This window comes from Fukomys damarensis, unplaced genomic scaffold, assembly GCF_012274545.1.
Source record: "Fukomys damarensis isolate Sample0158 unplaced genomic scaffold, DMR_v1.0_HiC HiC_scaffold_23, whole genome shotgun sequence".
NCBI lineage: Eukaryota > Metazoa > Chordata > Mammalia > Rodentia > Bathyergidae > Fukomys > Fukomys damarensis.
In genome coordinates this window covers 53,729,426-53,751,965 of record NW_022900935.1, presented here as the reverse complement: position 1 = coordinate 53,751,965, position 22,540 = coordinate 53,729,426, and the positions used below count along the sequence as shown (strand labels likewise).

The 22,540-nt window shown below is 36.0% G+C and overlaps 1 protein-coding gene across 4 annotated transcripts in view; it reads left to right on the top strand.

Annotated features, from left to right (window-relative positions):
* Positions 1-22,540, top strand: part of LOC104873740 (ATP-binding cassette sub-family A member 8-A) — a 76,725-nt gene that overhangs the window by 39,509 nt on the left and 14,676 nt on the right. For all 4 annotated transcript variants that reach the window (XM_033767279.1, XM_019210022.2, XM_019210021.2 and 1 more), the window contains 10 exons: positions 917-1,083; positions 2,110-2,243; positions 3,113-3,253; positions 5,518-5,625; positions 8,450-8,623; positions 13,446-13,559; positions 15,207-15,320; positions 16,274-16,342; positions 16,799-16,890; positions 18,170-18,290. In XM_033767279.1, the coding sequence (XP_033623170.1) occupies positions 917-1,083; positions 2,110-2,243; positions 3,113-3,253; positions 5,518-5,625; positions 8,450-8,623; positions 13,446-13,559; positions 15,207-15,320; positions 16,274-16,342; positions 16,799-16,890; positions 18,170-18,290 (1,234 nt within the window). The remainder of the gene's footprint in view (positions 1-916; positions 1,084-2,109; positions 2,244-3,112; positions 3,254-5,517; positions 5,626-8,449; positions 8,624-13,445; positions 13,560-15,206; positions 15,321-16,273; positions 16,343-16,798; positions 16,891-18,169; positions 18,291-22,540) is intronic.

Here is a 22,540-nt window from a genome sequence, read left to right as displayed (position 1 = left end):
TCCAAACCAATCAGTGCAGTAATTTAATAATCACACACCCTTAATCCCAGCATCTCACACTCTAGTTCCAGCCACCTCTGAAAAAGCCCCGCCTATGACTGCATGAGGCTTTAGGGGGACATCTAGACAAGACACAACAAGCCTGATCCTGAAGAGCTTGTTAAATCACATTAGCACCCTAACTGCTACTAATAGTCCCTCAGTCCTTTGCCAATCGATATGCAGATGTGAGGCATGGCACATAGCAGTATTTCAGTCAATATTGTTGATTAAATGGGTAATTAGAACTTCTAAAGCTTTTGAGGAGCTCAGCAAAATGAAACTCCAAAGAAATCTTTAAAATTAATCTGGAAAACAGACTGGGGAGACTAGAGAATAGAGAACGCCGGCTATGTAGCAAAACAAGGAGTAGTGAAATATCCCGAATTTCGAAAGTAGAAATTAGTGAAGTTTCAAGATTCGCCCAATAACACTAACATAAGACTATCTAGTTTTTTTCAAATGAGAATTGAAGAAAAGAAAAAAAAATCTAAAACGGTTTTTCAGTTTGAGAGGCTTGGAAAATATGTTTCCACTAATAGAATAAAGGGCGGTAGGTACAAGAACAAATGGAGTCCGACGTATTAATAGATTATACAGAAGAAAGGGGGAAAATGGGACAGAGGTACAGAAACAGTCTAGAAGTAGGATTAGGGTTCAAGAAATCATGCGCCACAACTGCAAGCTCGCAAGAGAAGTGGACCAAGGATGCGTCCACGGTTGTCATTTCATTTTAGCCATCGGGGAAAAATCAAAGAAACGAGAGTGAATGCCACATACCCATTGTCTATTTGAAGCAGTTTCTTGTTGTATAATAGACTTTTCTTAAAGGCTGGAAATGGCTATGGATCTATACTGTTGACTTTATTCTACATAGGGTAGCAATTTTGGGCTGTGGACTCCTGCATATTTTGGCAGCAAATGCTCATAAGATATTCTATCCAGAAGATTACTGTTGGGAGTTGTCTCCACACATGTACTTCCTCACCCCTGACCAACAACCACGGGACCCTCTCTCTAATTTACTGATCATCAACAAGACAGGTGAAAACATTACTATCAATTTCCACATATTCATGCTGTTAAAACACTCCTTAGAAAACACAAGCAGGCAGGGGGGAAAAATGAGTGTGTTTTAGACATATCACAAAGTTGAAGGCTAAAGAAAATAATCCTAAATCGGGGTAAAAAAGGCTGAAAGTGGTTAGCAAAGAACAATTGCATTATATGGATACATATTGAAAAAATTAGTTTATATAAAAATGATTCAACAGGGCCAGGGATTTAGCTCAGTGATTTCACCACCTGCCTCGCAAGCGCAAGGTCCCCAGTTTGATCCCCAATACCAAAAAAATTTTTTTAAAGGATTCAACATTTACTTTCATAATAATAATAGAGAGATTTGCCAAATCAAATAATTCATTGATAGGGTTGATTTGTGTTGTTTAAAAACACCTTGAGAATATGGTCATTTTAAAAAACACCTTGAGAATACAGTCATTTTGGTAGCCTTTGGTAAGGCAATATATGAATCTAGAAAATTCCAATCCAAAATTCATATAATGTCAACAAAAAGTAGTTTTTTTTATCAGAAATCATCAGTGAATGAAAAGTGATTAAAACAGACTTATAAAATCCATAAAAGATCAAGAGATTTTTGTTCAAAAAATATATGTGGACCAACATTTTTAGAGTCTGTACTTTCACATGCTATGAGTGTTGACAATAAAGGGTCATCTTGAGATATTTGGATTCATCACTTCTTGGTTTTCTATTGCCTTTTACATATTCCACTGCTTATAAGGAGAAAGCATTGATGACTTTGTACGTTCTCTGGAGAAACAGAACATAGCGTTGGAAGTGGACGCCTATGAAAAGTGATTAAAACAGACTTATAAAATCCATAAAAGATCAAGAGATTTTTGTTCAAAAAAGATATGTGGACCAACATTTTTAGAGTCTGTATTTTCGCATGCTATGAGTGTTGACAATAAAGGGTCATCTTGAGATATTTGAATTCATCACTTTCTTGGTTTTCTGTTGCCTCTTACATATTCCACTGCTTATAAGGAGAAAGCATCGATGACTTTGTACGTTCTCTGGAGAAACAGAACATAGCGTTGGAAGTGGACGCGTTTGGAAGTAGAAATGACACAGAGGAGCTGTCTTACAATGGCGCCATCACAGTGTCAGGCAGTAGAAAGGTATGCGGATACCAAGTCAGTGATTTGACCTCAAAGCACGGCTGTACTACTATAATGTCAGTGTGATCCAGAAAACAGTCTGTTCCATTGTACATGCTATTTTTTTCTGGTTGAAGGTGATTGACATGTATAGAAGCAAAGAATTCATATTTTGGGAGAGAACTGGGGCTAAAATTATGCCATTTGAGCCTCTGAATTTACTTTTGAGAATGCAAGAAATAGTATTTCATTGATTACTCAGTAAACAGTATTGATGACTATAGTGATAATGGTCTCATATGGTCTCAACATAAGCAATGTTCATATCATCTAAAATCCACTGCAAAGGCCAGAATCAAGTCTATGAAATTCTTACAATCCTCCCAGAAATTTTACAGGACACGTAGTCTGAAAGTTTTGTTTTATTTAAAAATAATAAGCTCTTTACCTCTGGCCCTATCAAGCCTTAAGTCAGAGGATGCAAAGATTATCTTCAAATCAAATGTATTCTATATTTATGATGAGTTTGCCTTCTATGGGTTTGGCTGTAAGTTTAATAATATGCCAACATTGAAATATTACAGTACTGCTAAATTATAATGTTAAAATGTGTGCTTCTTCAAGGAAAACGAAATTGAGGATCTAGTAATATTAGCCAGGTTTTGGCTGTAAGTTTAATAATATGCCAACATTGAAATATTACAGTACTGCTAAATTATAATGTTAAAATGTGTGCTTCTTCAAGGAAAACGAAATTGAGGATCTAGTAATATATTAGCCATGTTCAGCATTTACTATATTATTGTGTTTGAGAAGAATATGTATACATTTCACTGCCCAATGTTATTCTTTTACCTTTCAGATTTTATAACGCTTTTGTTCTATTTCAGAATTACAGCTTTTCATTGGCATGCAACGCCAAGAGGCTGAATTGCTTTCCCGTTCTTGTGGACATTGTCAGTAATGGGCTGCTTGGAATACTGACCCCATCGGAGAGCATTCACACTGACCGAAGCACGTACCCTGGTGTGGTAGGTGCATCGTCTCCCGCATCTGTCAGGATTTTTCCATTCTCACTCTGTTCAGAATGACTGTAATGGATCTGAACGTGACTGAGTAGAGCTCCAGAGAGTGGAGCAGTGTTTGAATGCATCCTGGTCTCTGACTCTTAAAAATGTCAATGCACTTACAGAGCTTAAATTGCCTACATGCAAAACAGAGCTAAGGAAATGTCTGAGATGTTTTTAGAGGAGTGCGTAAGGCGGAGAACATGAGACCGCTGAGCGCTGTAAGCAGAGTATCCCAGGCTCTTAGGCTCCTATGCTCAGGTTCACCTGCTCCCTGTTGACCAAATGGAAGGAGGCCATATATTTGAGTAAAAAGGAAAAGGATTCATTCAGAGCTGGCTCCACAAAGATGGAGGGGCCTATTTGCTTACAGGTGGGCACGGGTCTTTCATAGTATGGTTCAGAAGGGAGGGGAGAACAGAGGTACAGTGCAGATCTGCACACTTGCTTTGTCACTTCCGGCCATCTTTGGTTCATCCTTCTCTTTCTGGTGGAAAACAACCAGGCTTTGGCCTCCTGGTGCTGGCACCTGCTCATCCTGTCACTTCCTTGGGGCTGAGGAGAGGAGGAGGTGTTGGCTCTGTGCTCAGCAGGAGGAGTTTGGAGAAGTTGCTTACAAGAAAAAACTCCAACTTTTAAAGTTCCATTTCACAGAGCCGATTAACATTAAAAACCATGTGTTTTAATATGAGAGAATTAAGTGGGGGAAAAAATTATGCTTCTCTCCGCCCGAATCGATGGGTGTGATTGCGATCATCATTGTTTAATTATCGTGCTTCATAGCACAGTAGAACAGAACTACCTGAGGCTGCAACAGAGCACTTTCTGAAGCATCACTGTACTTGAGATTCTCCCAAGTAACCCAGTCCCTGGGCCCACTCAGACCCACTAAGGAAGTCTTCAGACCTCAGGCGAGAAGTTTTATTTTTATACAAAACTTGTGATCTGAAGGTGTGTTATGGAGAACCAAAAAATATATTAATCATTTCTAGTTATTATTTGTATTAGTCCCTGATAAGTACATTTTTATCCATTGATGAGATCACTGGAAAAGGGACTGTGTATTTTATATTGACGTATTATGCCCTGCCCTGGGGATAAAAACAAATAGGACAAACATTAAAAATATATTTGCTAAATTAATAAATAAAATAGGCTAGCAGTATATGTTATGTCCTATTCAAATCTAGATTTCATTAGAATAACAAATGCCATTAATACATCTATACATAAAATAACAAGTGTCTAAAATTATTTTTATATTTTGCAGCATAATCATAACTTTCTTTTTTATATCTTAATGTATGCTCAGAAAATATGAACTCCCTTCAGTAAGATGATAGTATAAATTTATTTTTCATGATAAGCACTGGTAACAGTCTGTTAAGAATTTTTTCATATATGATGCACTATGTTTTATTAATCAACAACCTTATGGCCGGTTATTTAGCTCAGTGGTTCTGCCACCTACCTTGCAAGCACAAGGACCTGGGTTAGATCCCTGGTACCAAAAAAAATAAATAAGCCAGGCACATGCTCAGTGGTTCTGCCACCTACCTTGCAAGCACAAGGACCTGGGTTAGATCCCTGGTACCAAAAGAAATAAATAAATAAGCCAGGCACAAGGCGCACACCTGTAATCCCAGCACTTGGGAGGCTGAAGCAGGAGGATCGCTGTGAGTTCGAGACCAGCCTGGGCTACATAGTGAGTTCCAGGTCGGTCTCAACTACAAAGTGAGACCCTGTCTCAAAAAACCAAAAATAGATAAATAAATAAATAAATAGCAACCTTGTTGGTTTAATTTCCTGGCTAAAGGAAGAATTGAGGTTTCATCCACAAAGTCATTATTAACCGTATTAAACTGTCATGATTAACATTATTAACAGTATTAACACAACTGTAGTGTGTATTGTGTCATGGACACAGTCTGGATACCAATAATATGGACACAGTCTGGACACCAAATGGCACAACTAACTTTATGTTGTCATCGTGCTACCTTATGCACTCCGCCTTTGCAGAGTCAACAACTGTGAATACAAAATATTGGAAAAAAAATCTGTCCCTAGCATATTAATACACAGTGATAATGAATGAAAGGAGAGGGCAACCTCAAAATGAAACCAAAGCAAGATTTCAGATTATCAGATTACCTATTGTGAGAAAGGCAACCAGAAAATGACTGTCAACTCTGCCTTCAAGTCCTTTGCACTTCTCCCATTTTCAGGATGACATCTACTCTCAGGTTAATAATCTAGCCTATCTCACCTCCTGGATCATTTTGATGTCCTCTATTTCTCCTTACATTTCCATGACCAGCATCGATGACTATAAGGTAATAGAAAATAATGGGAAATTTAGTTTTCTTAATTAATTAGAAATTGATTGTAGTGGATTATAAGGGTTTTCTTTAGACAGTACCCATGCTTGCATATGGAGAGCTTTCTCACATTTGTGGGTAATATCTAAAAAAAAAAAAAAAAAAAAAGAACCAAAGGAAGAGGAATGGAGAAAGAAGAGAAACAATGAAAGTTCAGAGTATTTCATTTCTTTTTTTTTTCTTTATTGATACATAGAATGAATCTTGCTAATAGAATGAGGTTTGTCCTCGTGCCATGAATATTTTTGTTCAAAATAGAATATCTGTTTATAGACATAGGAAAATGGACAGTAGCAGACTGGGATACATGAGAGAAGAAAACAAGCAATATTAGCTCTCCATTCATCACAGTTTTCTTCCTGGAAATATTTTGTAGAATAGACACTTATCAACATACAAAGTTCTTGTTAAACCAAAAAGATAGAAATTTGGAGTTCAAGGAGGTTGAAGTGTCTAGAATTTGCACAGCAAGATCATCTAAAAGATGGAGCTATGTAGAGGAAGAGCCACAGAACTGTGTCTTAGGCTTGCTTTGAATTTGTTGCTAACGCTAAGCAAAGCACCTGTAGGAAAATTACATGAAGGCAAAAATGGACAAATAGTTACAAGATCTGTAATTCAAATATCCCACAAAGAAGTAGAAAAAATTTGGTTTCCAATCAGTTATTAGAGGATGTATGCAGGGATTGAACCCGGAAGGGGTATCCTTAACATTAGGGCTAACTGAGCCCTTTAGTAACGTTTCCTCTAATTGTGTCTTCAACAAAAAAGAAAATTAAAAACAAGATTAAAGTAGAGCAGACAAGAGGATTACCAGGACAAAGTTGAACCTGCTGAAAGAGGAAAACAAAGCCCAACACCCAACAATGTAAAATTCAATGGGTCAACCCCTCAAAAAATTACTAGACATCTATTCAAAGGAAGAAACTCAAACTGGGTGGAAAAACCAATTGAGAAGAGATTCAGAAATGACAAAGATAAACAAATAATATTGAAAACATTAACAGAAATACCATTGAAAAAGCAAATATTAATCTGCCTTAGAATTAATCGATGAGAAGAGAAACAGAAGAAACTTCTGAAAACAAATCAAGTGAGGCTTGTGTAAGTAAAGATTATCATACCTGATGAAAAATTAAATTAATGTTGCTTATAGCTATAGAAAGTATATAAACTGAAAGAGAGAAAAATCTCTGAGAAACTAAACAAAGCCATAACTGTTATAGGATAATCAGTATACCAATTGAATTCCCTGCAGGAAAGGGGCCAAGTGACAAAAATGTATTTCAGAACACTTTTCAAAATTTGATGAAAACCATAAATTCACTGATACAAGAAGTTCACAGAGTCCCAAACAGGACACCTAACAAAAGAAAATCATTAGGTGGTACATCATAATCAAATTGCTGAGACCAGTGATTAAAAAAAAAAACTACACGTCTCCAAAATAAAGTGACATTTTACAAAGAAAAACAAATGACAGTGATAGGACAGTTCTAAGAACGAAAGCCAGAAGATAAGGAAATAATACCCATAAAATGTTGAAAGAATAAAATTGCCAAACTAAATACTCTATCTTCAGTAAAACATACTTCAAAACTAAAGGAACTAATGAATTTAATGAAAATGAAAATTAAGAGAAATCATTGTCAATATACCCACACATAAAAATTATTAACGGAAGTCTTTCAGGCAGGACAGTAATGCCACATGAAAATTGAAATATGCACATAGTAATGAAGAGCAGCAGAAACAGCAGATATGGACAGGTACACAGAAGCCGCTTTATAATTCCACCTACTCAGGAGGCTGAGGCAGAAATATTGCAGTGTTGAGCACAGCTCAAGCAACTTCAAGAGACACTATTTTAAAGCGAAAACAATAAATAGAAACAAAAGATTGGAGGCGTAGCTTGTGACAAAGTGCTTGCTGACCATAATGAGAATCATGGTTCAACTCCACATACTACAGACAAAAAGACAATGGTTACTGTGGCGATACATGTAAAGGATGATATTTTCTTTTTCAAAAATTATTTAAAATATAGTTCTATTAGTTAATTACTAGTTGGCAAAATTCAGTGATGAAAGCAATAACGTCTAAGATTTACGTTGTACAGAGTATGATCTCTATCCAGAATATGATTAAATCAGGAAACAATAAGATGCTTAGAAAATTATGAAATACCTGAAAATTAAAGACTATACTACTACCAACGATGATAGATCAGAGGAGAGATTGCAATGAAAATTAGAAAATATGTTTAAGTATTTATAGTGTTTAACAATGATATTTATTCAGAATACAAAGAAAAAATCCATCATCCTCCATCTGAGTCAAAGGTGAATCATTTCATGGAAAATCCTCCCCTCTATGCCTTGAAGTCACTGTTTTATTCACTGCAGTATGCATTACTTCATTATTCGGAGACCTTCTCCGTATCTCTATCAAGATTTTGGGCTGGGGATTTAGCTCAGTGGTTCTGGCGCCTGCCTTGCAAGCGCAAGGGCTCGAGTTCGATCCTGGGTACAAAACACACACACACACACACACACACACACACACACATATTGAGCGATCATTTCATTAATTACAAGCAAATTTGGAAATATTAGTTTTGAAATTACCCATATCCATTAGACTGTACAGCATTTAGAGGCAATGTGTATTTCTGTTAATAGTGAGGAATTCATTTCATTGTTTTCTTATATGTTCTCTCTTTTCTTAAAAGCAAATTTCAACATTATTTATTTATTGATATCTCTTGTACTTTATTCAGAACAAAGCTCAATTCCAGTTGTGGATTTCAGGCCTGAACCCTTCTGCTTACTGGTTTGGACAGGCGCTGGTTGAAGTTCCCATCTACTTTTCACTCATTTTATTTATGTATTTAGTATACTGTACCTCAAAAGTAAAAGAGGATATATATACAGCTGTTGATGTACTTATTCAGGTAAGTGACAGTATTCATAAAATAAGTTAACATGAGATGATTTAATCAGTAATATTGTTTTTGTTTTTTGGTACTGGGGATTGAACTTGGGTCCTTGTGCTTCAAGGCAGGTGGTGGATCCACTGAGCTAAATCCCCAGCCCTCATCAGTAATATTGACATTAATATAATAGAATATATTTTTTATATTTAATTTTTGTTTAATTTTAAAATTATTGTATTGTATATGTAATAAAATTTGCCATCTTAATCATTTTTATGTGCAAAACTCAAATTAATGAAATTTTTTTCATCCACAAAACTTCATGCTCCTTAAACAGTGATTTCCGATTTCTTGCTACTCCCAGCCCCAGGTTGTTGCTAGTCCACTTTCAACCTCTAAGAATTTGCCTATTCGATATACTTCACATAATATTTGTCCAGTGGGGGCTGGTTTAGTTTGCATAGCATAATGGTTTTAAAGTTGCATGCAGTGGAACTTTATTTCTTTTATGGTTACATAATATTCCACTGTTTGTACATAGTTTATGTGTTCATAGGCACTAGAGTTGTATCCATTTGTAGGCTGCTGTGAGTAATGCTGAAATGAATGTTGATGTAAGGTTGTCTGTTTCAGCCTTAAGCAAAATTACCAAATTGTATGATGATTCAAAGTTCATCCTTTTGAGGAATCAAGCTGTTTCCTACATTAACTGTACTGGTTTATATCATCATTATCCATGTAGCATAATAAACATGGTATTATCTTTGTTTTGGGGTTTTTTTTCCAAAATTTTTATTATAACCATCCTGGCAGGTGTGAAGTGGTGTATCTTTGCGAGTTTGATTTGCTTTTTTTTTTAATTTAATTTATTGGTACATTCTAGGTAGACAGTACAGTTACATTCATTACTGGGATCTTGTACCTTTACATGCCAGGTCTTGGTTCTCATTTTTCCCCTTGTCCCACCCTCCCTTCACCCTCCCCTCCCCTCTGCCCTTTCAAACACTTTAATTCCATTTTTACATTTTCTCACATTTTTTTCCTTTTCCCTTGTTCCCCCTTCCTTATCCTTCTCACTGTTCCTACACCTTTGGTCGTTTTCTTCCTATTTGCTAAGTGTCCCATTAGGATCTTGAATACTATTTTAGCTTTTCACACCAGAGATACTATTTGGTATTTGCATATGTGTGCCTTATTTATTTCACTAAGAAGTATATCCTCAAAATGTACCCATTTAACTATGAATGAATCCAAAGTAGAATGAATCTACTTTCTCATTCTTTATGGCTGAGTAGTATTCCATTTTGTAGAAAAACCACATCTTCTTTATCCAGTTTCCAATTGATGGGCTACGCAGGAGAGAGGGCTCTGAGACCAAGCCGGGGCGATGTTGTCAAACTCACCCGACTGGTGTGCGTTGTAGCCAATCACTCAGCGCCCGCTGGAAACGGCGCGGCTCCAGAGGAGGTCGCGCAGGAGAGCGAGTGGTGATTGTTTATTGACCGTGACTCTATCTTCTTTGAAGTCTCTTTAAGTCATTTGTTCATTTTTTTTTTTACTGGACTTGTTTTATACAAATTCTTTAATTGTTTGATGGAATTTACCAGAGGAACTATCTAGCTTTGTACTTCATCATTGGAAGGCTTTGATTACTGACTCCAGCTCTATATTTTATATGCATAAATTTTCATTTTAAATCAGATGAGGTTATTTGTGTGTCTCTAGGAGTCTGTCCATTTCATGTAGGTGCTCTGATAGTTCTGAAGAACAATTGTTCATAGTATTCTGTAAATTCCTTTTGGTTGTTTGCTCATTTTATTTCTGTAAAATTGGTAGTAAGATCCAAACTCTGACTTGCAAGTTCACTTATTTGCCTCTCCTACTTTTGCTTTGGCACTCTAGCTTAAATTTTGTCAATTACGTTGGTATTTTAGAAGTTACAGCTTCTGGTTTCCTTGATTCTTTCCATTCTTTATTTCATTTAATCTGGCTCTATTATTCCTTCCCTATCTACTGTGTATTAGGTTAGCTGACTCCTTCTTTTTCTAGTTCTCAAAGATGGAAAGTTCAGTTTTTTATTTACGTTAGTTCTTCTTTTACACCTAGAAATTTCCTTCTGAGCAACACCGTTAACTTCACTCTGCAAGTTTTGGTGCACTGTGTTTTAGTATTCATTCATTTTAGATATTTTCTGATTTCTGTTGTCATTTCTTCTTTTCTCCTGTCTCCTGTCAGTCTTACAGCCTTTTTGGCTCCCATTTCTTTCATCAATGCATTTTTAGCATTTTAACTTCTTATAATGGATCCTTTCGATTACCTTTTAGTATTGATGATAGCTTAGATCATTTCTTGGAAGTAAGCAGGAGGGTTATGTTTATTATACCACTGTGCAACAGTCTAATTGCAATGGATAATAAATTTACTCCAAATACACATAAAAACTCTAGGTTACCTCCTCCTTGCTGTTGTTGTAACCAGTGAGCCCCAAACACAAGCTCATAATTATTCTTCATACGTTTTCATTTAAATCATATAGGAAATAAAAAGTGGAGTTAAATCTAGAAATAGAATAGAATATTCATATTTGCCTATGTATTTACTTTTACTGAAAAAATATATATTTTTTGTGCAACTTCAAGTCGCTGTTAAGTGTTCTCTCATTTCAACCTGAAATATCTCTCTTGAGTCAAATCAATTGGTAACAAACTCCTTTTGCTTCTGCTCTTCTAGAAATCTTTTAATTTTGTCCCATTTGGGGGCAAATAACAGTTTTCCCAAATTTTAAATTAAGAATAGTTGCTTAAAAGTTTTATTCTTTCGGGATCTTCAATGTCATTTCATTGCCTTCTGGCCTCTATCTTGTCTGACGAGAAACTGGCTATCGGTTAATTATCTGACTCATCATATGTAGTGAGTCATTTACCTCTGCTACCTGCAATAGTGTCTTCGGATATCAATAGTTGGACAATAGAGCTGAGGTCGAACTGTTTCGTTATGAGTCTTTTTGTTTTTACTTTTATTTTTTTCTATTTGGAGTTTGGTAATCCTGTTAGATGTATACATTCTTGTGCTTCATGAAATAAGGACACTCACTTTCCAGGTATTGTTTCTTCAAGTGTTTCTTCTGTCTTCATTTCTCTCCCTTTTCTGGAACTTCCTCGATGTATATGTTTGTTCGCATCACAGTATTTCACAGATCTCTTAAATTCTGTGTACTTTTCTTTGTTTTCCTTTTCTTCTACTCCTGATACTGAATGATTTTCATGGTCTGTGCTCAAGTTTGTTGATTTTCTGCATCCAGCTCAAATATACTGGTGAATATCTTCAGTAAAATTTTTATTTCAGTTAGTATATGCTTAAGTTCTAGAATTTATGTTTCTGTTCATTTCTATAATGTATACTTATGTTTTACTCTCTTTTTAAATATGTACTTTGTTTGCTTTCCTTTAGTTCTTTCTCCATGGTTTCATTTAGTGTTTTTGAATATATGTAATATAATTTTCAAAGTTGTCATTTTGTAAGTCCTATATCTAGACTTCTTCAGAGTTTTTTATTATTTTGTTCCTTGAATATAGGATACATTTTTCTATTTCTGTTTTAGGTTTTTGGGAAAATGAGGACATTTGAATATCATAACGTGGTAACTGTAGGTAACAGGTTCTCCTCTTTGTTTAGAATTTGCTATTTTAGACTACAGGCTATAATGATCTTTTGGTTAGAGTATTTCCCAAAACATTTTTATGGTCTGTATGCTCAGTCTTGTGGGGCAACTGAAATCTCTGTTCCTTTGTCTAGTTCAACTAGTGTTTTTGAAAGAGATTTCCTTGAGAAACAGAAACTTGGAAATCTTCACTAACCTATACAGGCAGGCTCTGTGTTGGTTAGAACTCTTTGAACAGCTAGCCAGGCTTACATGATGCCTAAAGATTAGCTCACTGTGTAAACCTAGACTCCTGTCATGTTTTTCATGGATGCACATTCTCCCTTAGTATCTTCATGACTTTCTAAATATCTGGTACATATAGGTGCTTTTGAATGTTCTTATTTCCCAATGAAACTCTCAGAAAAATTTTATAGGTCAGGATGATCTATTTTATGTCTCAACTATTCTATTTTGCTCCAGGTGGCTATAGAATGTTTATTAGCTTTATATTGTTTTTAAGCAATATTTCTCACTTTTCCACCCTGAATGAATTTTCATTAGCTGAAACTAGAGCAGATGCTTACACCTGCCCTTCAGATAGCTCTCAATCAGGTTAGGCCAGACTTTTACAGTAATTTGAGAATAAGATTAGCTGTGATCTCGCTGGTACGGTGACTAGGATCCTGCACTGAAATACAGGTTGCCAGCTTCAACTATACTCCCTGAGGAAGGAGGGGGGCAAAGGGAAAGTCAGAACATGCTCAAGCTTTCCGATCATCTTGGAATGTGCTTTTTATTGATTCAGAATTTTCCATGAAACCAACTCATGTACTGAGTTCTGACAAAGTTGGTCCTACCAATTCTGCTTATTTTTCAATATTTCAGTTGAGAGATGGGGACTTGGAGCTGCCTACACTCCCATGTTCCTGTTGTCCCTCTTTTAAACAATTTCTAGTTCTGACAAAGTTGGTCCTACCAATTCTGCTTATTTTTCAATATTTCAGTTGAGAGATGGGGGACTTGGAGCTGCCTACACTCCCATGTTCCTGTTGTCCCTCTTTTAAACAATTTTGATGACATTTAAAGTATTCTAGATGATATAATTTAAAAGATCCTGTTGTATGATAAGTTTTGGATCTAAATGGTTTCCTGGACTGCATTTGTCTTCCATACTCTTAATATTGTCTTTAATTTCAGATTCTGTATATTGTTGGTTATTCCATATCAATTATCTTCATGACATATGTGATTTCATTCATTTTTCGTAATGGGAGAAAAAATAGTGGCATTTGGTCATTTTGCTTCTATTTTGTAAGTATGTTTACTATAAATGTGTTTATTTTTATTATGAAGTTAACAGCTAATACTTTATTAATTTTGGTAGGCATAAGATAAAATTATATTACACTTGAAATACCTCTACTGTATTTTTCTGGGCAATTTTTAGGTGTTGTATGATACAACTGTGGATATATACATTTGTAAGTATGCTTTTTTGCTCCATATCTGTTTTGATTTTTCTGAAAACAGTCACATTTTTATAAAATTTGGAGTTTGCAGGAAACCTTGAAGTCATTCTAACATTCTTCTTGGGGGAAAAGTAAATGAGGTCCAAAAGACCCCAGGAAGTTGCACAAGATTACAAATATTATTAATAGAAGAGCTAAAACTTAAGACTAATCCTCAAAATTCCCCACTAAGAATTCTTTGATAAAAATCATAATGATTTCCATAAAATTGGGAGGGGAAATATGTATAAATTATAAGCACTTTTTCTATCTAACTTGTGTTTTTTAAATATTCCAAATAAATTATCATTCAATAAATATTTGTTGACTTTTCCTGTGTGCCGGGCCTTGAGACTCATGAGTGACAGGAGCCATAAAATGCACAGTATCTACTTTCAAAGAATCCTTGAAGGGAGATAGATGAACACACAGGTATTTATACAGCCAGATACTAAAGACAAGAGTACCCACTGAGGTAGATCATCTAGAAAACAATTGAGTGATTTCTTTAAAAAATAACTATTAAATCCAAGATTGGTTAATTTCTGGAAATGAATTGTGTGCCAAGAAGATTTCTTAAGGATAAGAAACATTTCAATTGGTAAAGAAGGATAATGCAAATAAACAACAATGAACGAGCAAGACTTCAAAAGGGAAGAAAATCAGGCTGATCCTAGCAAATGCTAAGAACCTGTGCATGTGCACAGGACCCAAAACAAAACCCAAGTGCCCTAGCTAAGATGGAAATTTAGGTTGATCCAACTCTAATCTCAAGTGATGTGCTCACCAATCTATTCCACGGCTGTATATCTTTCATGCTGGGAAAGTGTGAAAGCCTTTGGAAGAGGAGCACAGTTGGAGATACAGTCTTAGAAACCGTCCTGCGATAGCCACGAAAATGACAGCTTGAATAAAAGGCAGGACAGGCCTCCTCCCGAGACCTTACAGTGGCTTAGAAGAGGAAGCGTGACGCTGTACCTGCATTCAACTCAACTCTGAACTCTGTACTTGAATATTTGTGCCCATGTCACTTACAGGTTATTACGTGCTCATATTCCTCTTGGTGATATACCTAAGAAAATGGTCCCCTCTAATTTTTCATTTCTGTTTTTGTTCAATTTCAAAACTATTTCCCTTAATGATTGCCTGTATCTTACTTAATTTTCCTCTTTAAAGACAGTCATCCTAAATTTATTTTTGCTTTTCTGTAATTAAAACAGAATGTAAAAAAATTTAGTCTATACATAAGATCCTGAAAAGTGTCCAGTTTTTGTATAGCTGTCATAGTCAAACAGAGAAACTGAAGCCTCGGTGGAAATGTTAAAGATAATACCGACTTTCTCTTGCTTCGTGAAATAGATGTCAAAATCAGAAAAACTTCATACGATCTCAAATTTAAATATGTACTGTTTCAGAGAGCAACATAACATAGATATTTATTTTTGTTTAGATCACGCTGGTTCCTGCAGTTATCATGGATTTCCTTGGGGACGTATTTCTGTATTGTGTCAGTGTCTTAATTCCAACCACCGCCTTGACTGGTTGCACAGTGCTACATTTTGAAGTAAGGAATGCCAATATTTGTTCAAGTGTCTTGAAATACGTGGCATTTATATAGGAATATAGGAAAGCTTCGTCCATAGTTGAGAAATACGCACTTTTAAAGCAGAATACTTAAATTTAAAAAATTAAAATATAAAGTCCCTCCACACACTGAGAAGAGTCTATCCATAGTCCTGTTGGCCCACAGGCACAAATCTGCCCCCATTCCTGTCTTCTGGTAAAGGGTAATGAGCAGGTGGAAAATGTTTATATTGATGAATTCATTGAATAGGTTTAGTAAAAAAAATCAGACAAAAATTCTTCCCTAATATTTTGGGTTGAGGTACTAATGCTTGATACACCTTAATATCACATTTGATACTACATTTTTAAAAATTTGGCACAGTATAGTCACACTTGTATTTGCTACTCTTTATTTTTTATTTCCTAGAGACTTATTTCCATACATATATAAAAACAAAGGACTATATTACTCAAAATATCCATCACTTCCCCTACTAGTCCTTAAGAGGTTTTCTGGGTATGTCAGCCTTGGGGAATCTTACACAGGCACTGGACCCTCTCCTCAGAAAAGTGCACCCTTGGAACAAATTTTCCATGACTCACTCTGTGGTTAAGAGCATCTTATTTGGGGGGAACCAGTCTGTGCTCTCATTGCCTGTGTACTAACGTGGGTCTGGGAGAGCAGCATGGTGGTTCTGCGCATGCTCGCCATGGCAAGTTTGCTAGCGCTAAGCCCCAGGTTTTCTAAGCACCTGACCGATAATCGCTGAATTTCATCCAGACAAAAGCAGTTTGTCCCTCACACATGTCTAAGAATTGGCACATCCCTTCTCCCCTTGGAAAACCTGGGGAAATATCAGCAGATCCGCTCAATGGGCCAGTCACAGTTGTTTGAGGAAAACTCGGAAATCACAAAACTTTGTATTTAAAGGATTATCCTTCCTTTTGCAGCACCGTGTATATCATGACATCATTCTTTCAAAACAAGGGAAGAAATATGAGTTCCTGGTGTACCTAGTAGTAAGTCTGACTCTCGTTGAAATATTACTGCATTTGGAGAGACATCGGTCATTGTAGTCTACAACTGTACTTTCTTGTTTATATTGTGAAACTTTACTTAAAATGTTTATACAACTGAAGTCCCAGCTAAACACAACATCCTTAAAATTAGAATGAATATTTACAAGGATCCTAATAATGCTGAATCTGTGGAGACAAAGATAGACAACACCTAAATATGAATAAAATTTTGTTCAATGTAATGTAGATATATTTTGATATGATATAAAACACTACTAGTTTTTCTCTCCTAAGGAATATATTTGAACTTGATTTTTTATGACTATCCTAATAGTCCGTCCTTCAAATTCTCAGTATTTTGCCAAATATATGCCTTTAAAAGAATAAGAATTTCTAATTCACTTCTGAAGTTCTCTTTTAGTATTTCTAATTTTGAGTGTCTCTCTTTCTCCCTAGCCATATGTTCACTTTATCATCTTTCTTGTTATTCTTCGATGTCTGGAATGCAAGCTTGGAAAGAAAACAATGAGAAAGGATCCTGTCTTTAGGTTTGGAAAAGTACTTTCATGCTTTTTAAAATGATAGCTATTTAAAGATATTCCTGGGGGGAAAACCTAGTCAGTTATCAAGGACATGCTAGGGTATCCTGAAGCGCGGGCTATAGGAAGTACACAAAAGTGGAATTCAGGGACTGGGCCTTAAAATAAGTGTAACCTGGTAGTAGTTTGGACAGCACTAACACATGGGAAACACTGAAAATCAAGGGCTTTGTCTGAACTGTTTTCAGTGGGAGCCGGCGGCACATTAGATAGGATAGAGTCAGTTTGAATAGTAAATGGCTCGTGTAGCCTACAGCTAAAGGAATAAAGTGGATCCAGAAATGGACACAGGGTGGGAAACAGGGCCAAAGGCAGCAACAGCCATTTTCCTAGGAGGGTGAGAAGCCCAGCAAGTAGATCATGAACAATTGCCTCAGGCTGTAGCAAAAAAGGAAATGAAGTCAGCTTTCAAGTGATCTTAAAGGTGGACACTTTCTAATCAAGACTCAAGAACAAAACCAGAAGCATCTTTCTTTGGAGACCTCATTCAGGATTGGAATCTCCCTTTAGAAATCTCCACTTGCAAAGAGTTTTCACAACCTTAACACGGGAAGTCCCATGTCCCAGGTCCCTCAGTTCTGAGAAAACTAAGCTGGTTGGCTATCCTGCCACCACGTTAATGTCATCTTTAACTATGACAGAAAGTTGAGCGCAAATGTGACAGGAGACCTTGAGGGTATCATCTGTAATCACATGGGAAAGAACGGGTAGAGAGAGGAACAAGAGCCCAGAGTAATGATCTTGGTATTGAGATTTGAGCTGGAATGAAAAAGAAAATATATCAAAGTAATGCCTGTGCTGAATCACATAACTAGAATTTTCTGTGACAGACCTGATTTTTTAAATATTCTAGCCCATTACTATCAAAAAAGCTTGGACAATGTCCATGTCTTGGCATCGTTAACTATGGTTTCCAGAGTATTTATTGTGAGACAGTATATAATTTTCTTGCTAGAGTATGTGTATTAAGTTGTCCGTTGAGATGAAAAAGCGATAGCTCCTTAGTAAAGATAATTAAAGAGAGATAAGAAGCAATGATAGTTTACTTTGCTGACACTACAGACTAAATCATGGTGGTTGTGAAGAGGAAAGTTTTCCTAAGAAGACGGAAATTATGAAGTGTTATGAATCATCTACATGCCTCAAATATAAGATTTAGAGGATGAAATGATCTCTCTATGACACTAGGAAACAGCATCCAATTATTAACAAAACTCTTTAACTCTAGAATTTCTCCAAGAAGCAGCACTGTATTGCACAATCCAGAAGACCCAGAAGGGGAAGATGAAGATGTTCAACTAGAAAGAGTAAGAACAGCAAATGCTTTGACGTCTCCAAACTTTGAGCAGGTAAATTATGCCAAGTCATTTTTTCACCAAGAAAATCATTGTCAGTTAAATGAATCTAGTTATGAAATAGTGTGTTACCCTCCTTCAGTATTTCTAAAATCTTTTGGTATCTTAACTCTTTTACTGTTAAATTTGTTGAAGGCCCAAATACCTTTGGTTTATGTGGGTTAATCCATGATGATTTACTGTATTAGAACTCAAATTGAGAAATGTTTTAATGTTTACTATAGTTCTGCACTTAAAATTATTAAGCCCAATACATGCTAGCATAAATAACATTCTCATAAAAATAACTATAATTTCTAGTGAGAAGAAAAGTTATTTTATGTATTTGCAAATGTATCTTACACCTGGCTTACAGAAGAAAGATATATTCTCACATCTTCCATATTCTGTTTATTACAGTGTGTTATCTTGGTTGAAGTACATGAAGAACTATATAGACAATGTGCAGACAATAGTTCAGAAAATTATCAATATGTTCATAGTCTTTCTTTTTAGAGTCTCGTGGATATTTTTCTTTGATAACTAAAGTTAGATAATTGATAGTTTCTTTTTTCTCATTAAGTTTATTGGTGCTTTGTAGTATACAGTACAGTTACGTTCATCACTGGGATCTTGTATCTTTAGATGCTGTATCTTGGTTCTTATTTTATCCCCACACCCCTACCCTCCTTTCGCCCCTGATAGTTTCTTTAACATTAGTTACAATGTAAAATCTAAAATCCTATTTTAAACTATTTTTGGCTTTCTTACATTAAAATACATTGGTCTGTCTTACCCTCTGAACAGGCTTTTAGCCAGGCTTGATTTTTTAAAAATTAAGTTTATTGGTACATTTTAGGTATACAATGCAGTTACATTAATCACTGAGATCTTGTACCTTTATATGACTTACCTTGGTTCTTATTTTTTCCCCATTTCCCTATCCTGCCTTCACCCACTCCACCTTTCTCTGTTTACAAAGACATTGCTTCTGTGTTTTTCCTTCTCTCATATTTTTTCCTCTGTTAACAAAGACATTGTTTCTGTGTTTTTCCTTTGCTCATATTTTTTTCTTTTCCCTTTCTCCTCCCCCTCCCACTTCCTCTATTCTTTTAGACTTGTTTTCCTATTACACAATATCAGTTATACGTTTTGGTCCTTATTTAGACTTTTAGTTTTTCACACTAGAGAAACTATTCAGTATTTATACATGTGTGTCTTGTTAATTTCACTTGAGTATGTCCTCAATGCACATCCACTTAGCTATAAATCTCTCTACTTTCTCATTCTTTGTGGCTGATTAGTACTCCATTTTATATATAAAACACACACCAAACACACACACACAAACACACACACTCACACACACACATCTTCTTTATCCACTCTCCAGTTGATGGGCAATTAGGCTGTTTCCAAGTTTTAGTTATTACTAACTGTGCCACTATGAACATGGTTGAGCATATATCACTGTGATATATGCTCTTTTCACTATTTTGGGAAGATACCCAGCAAGGGAATAGCTGGATCAAATAGGACTTCTAATCCTATTTGTTTGAGGTCTCTTCATATTGATTTCCACAGTGGTTGCACCAGTCTGCACTCCCACCAGCAATGAAGAAGGGTTCCTTTCTCCCCACTACTGTGCCAACATCTGTTATTGTTTGATTTCTTGATAGCAGCCATTCTTTCTGGGGTGAGATGAAATCTCAGAGCTGTTTTCTTCTGAATCTCCTGAATGACCAGTGATGTGGAACATTTTTTCATATGTTTATTTTCTGCTTTTACTTGTTTGTCTGAGAAATCTCTGTTCATTTCAGATGCCCACTTTTGAATTGGGTCTTTATATTTGAGAGGGTCTGATTCTTTTGAGTTCTTTATTATATTCTGGATAGTAGACCTTTGTCTGAGGAACAGCTGGTAAAAATTTTTCCCCACATTGTGTTTTGTCTCTTAGCTGTGCTGGTTATTTCTCTGGCCGTGCAGAAGCCTTTTAAAAAGATGAGATCCCATCTTACTAAAAAGCTTCTGTACTTCAAAAGAAACCATTAGCAGAACTAAGAGACAATCTACAATGTGGGAAAAAATTTTTACCAGCTGTACCTCAGACAAAGGACTATTATCAAGGATATATAAAGAACTCAAAACAATCAGTCCCCCCAAATATAAAGACCCGATCCAAAAATGGGCATCCGAAATGAACAGACATTTCTCATACAAAGAAGTGAAAGCAGCAAGAAAATATATGAAAAAATGTTCCACATCACTGGTCATTCGAGAGATTCAGATGAAAACAACACTGAGATTCCACCTCACCCCACAAAGAATGGCTGCTATCAAGAAATCACACAATAACAAATGTTGGCGGGGTTGTGGGGAGAAAGGAACCCTCCTCCATTGTTGGTGGGAGTGCAGACTAGTGCAACCACTATGGAAATCAATATGGAGATACCTCAAAGAGCTTGGACTGGAGGTTCCATTTGACCCAGCCATCCCTCTGTTGGGTATCTTTCCAAGAGAACTAAAAGAATCATATCACAGAGAAGTATGTGCACCCATGTTTATAGCGGCACAGTTTGTAATAGCTAAATCTTGGAAACAACCTATTTGCCCATCCGTTGGAAACTGGATAAAGAAGTTGTGGTTTTTCTATAAAATGGAATATTACTCAGCCATAAAGAGCGAGAGAATAGATTCATTCATAGGAAAATGGATACATATTGAAGATATACTCCTAAGTGAAATAAATAAGTCCCACATGTGTAAATACCAAATAGTTTCCCTGGTGTGAATATTCTGCAACAATGCATAAGATTCTAATAAGATTACTGACATTTAGAAATGGGAGGAAAGGAGCTAAAGATGTAGGGAAGGTGTGATACGTAGGGGAAGAACAAAAAGGGAAAAGAAAAAAATGTGAGAGAATGAAAAGATGAAAATAAAGTGTTTGTAGATGGGGAGGGGAGGAGGGGGTGAAGGGAGGGCAGAGGTAAGGGGAAAAAAATGAGAATCAAGACTTGCCATGTAAAGGTACATGATCCCAACAATGAATGTAACTGTACTGTATCCCTAAATGTACCAATAAACTCAATAAAAAAAAAAAAAAAAGATGAGATCCCAGTTGTTGATTCTTTCTGCTAGTTCCCATGCTACTGAGGATTTGTTCATGAAGTCTTTTCCTATGCCAATATCTTCAATAGTTCTGCCTAACTTATCTTCCAGCAAGTTTAGTGTTTGTCTTTTAATATTTATATCTTTAATCCACTTGGATTTTAGTTTAGTACATGGTTGAAGATAGGGGTCTAGTTTTAATCTTTGGCAAGTTGAAAGACAGTTTTTCCAACACCATTTATTAAAGAGGCTTTCCTTCCTCCAGTGAGGATAATTGGCTTCTTTGTGAAAGATAAGGTAGCTGAGTATGTTTGGAGTTGTTTCTGCATCTTCTAATCTGTTTCACTGATCCTTGGGTCTGTTTCTTTGCCAGTACCATGCTGTTTTATCACAGTGGCTTTGTAGTATAGTCTCAAGTTGGGAATTGTGATACCCCCTGCCATCTCTGTTGCCTAGGATGGCTTTTGTTAGTCTAGGTCTCTTCTGGTTCCAAATGAATTTTTGGATTGTTTTCTCTAGTTCTGTGAAATATACTGTTGGGATTTTTAACTCTATGCATTGGTAATTTGTCACCTATTAGTTCACAGAGTTATTGTGATTTTTCTAAATGCAAATGTATTTCATCCAATAGAGATGAAAGCACGTTTGGTGATTTCACAATCGCTCATTTCAGAAAAATATGTAAATTGACAGATGTCAAAGTCATAGTGATGTTCACAAGTCTTAAGTCTTCAAGTTTGGCCAGGCGTAGTGGGTGCAGGCCCATCATCCTAGCACTTGGGAGGCTGAGGTAGGAGGATGGCCATGAGTCTGAGGCCAAGCCTGGACCACATAGTAAGTTCAAGCCTGGCCAAACCGTATGGTGAGACCCTGTCTCATTAAAAAAAAAAAAAAAAAAAATCCAAAATTCTGATTTTTTTCTTGAATTCCTAATTTTATCATCCCCAACAGATAATATCAATTGTATTCTGTGAAATGATAGCTATTTCACTTGGCTTTGTAAAAATCTGCCAAATTTCAGAGTAATTGTCAATTTCTTTTTAAAATAAAAACAGAATTTCACTTACAAAGTACCTTCTTCAGCTCAGAACTCAACTATACAACCGCTCTGCCTGGAAATATCTATCTATATCTATATCTATATCTATATCTAT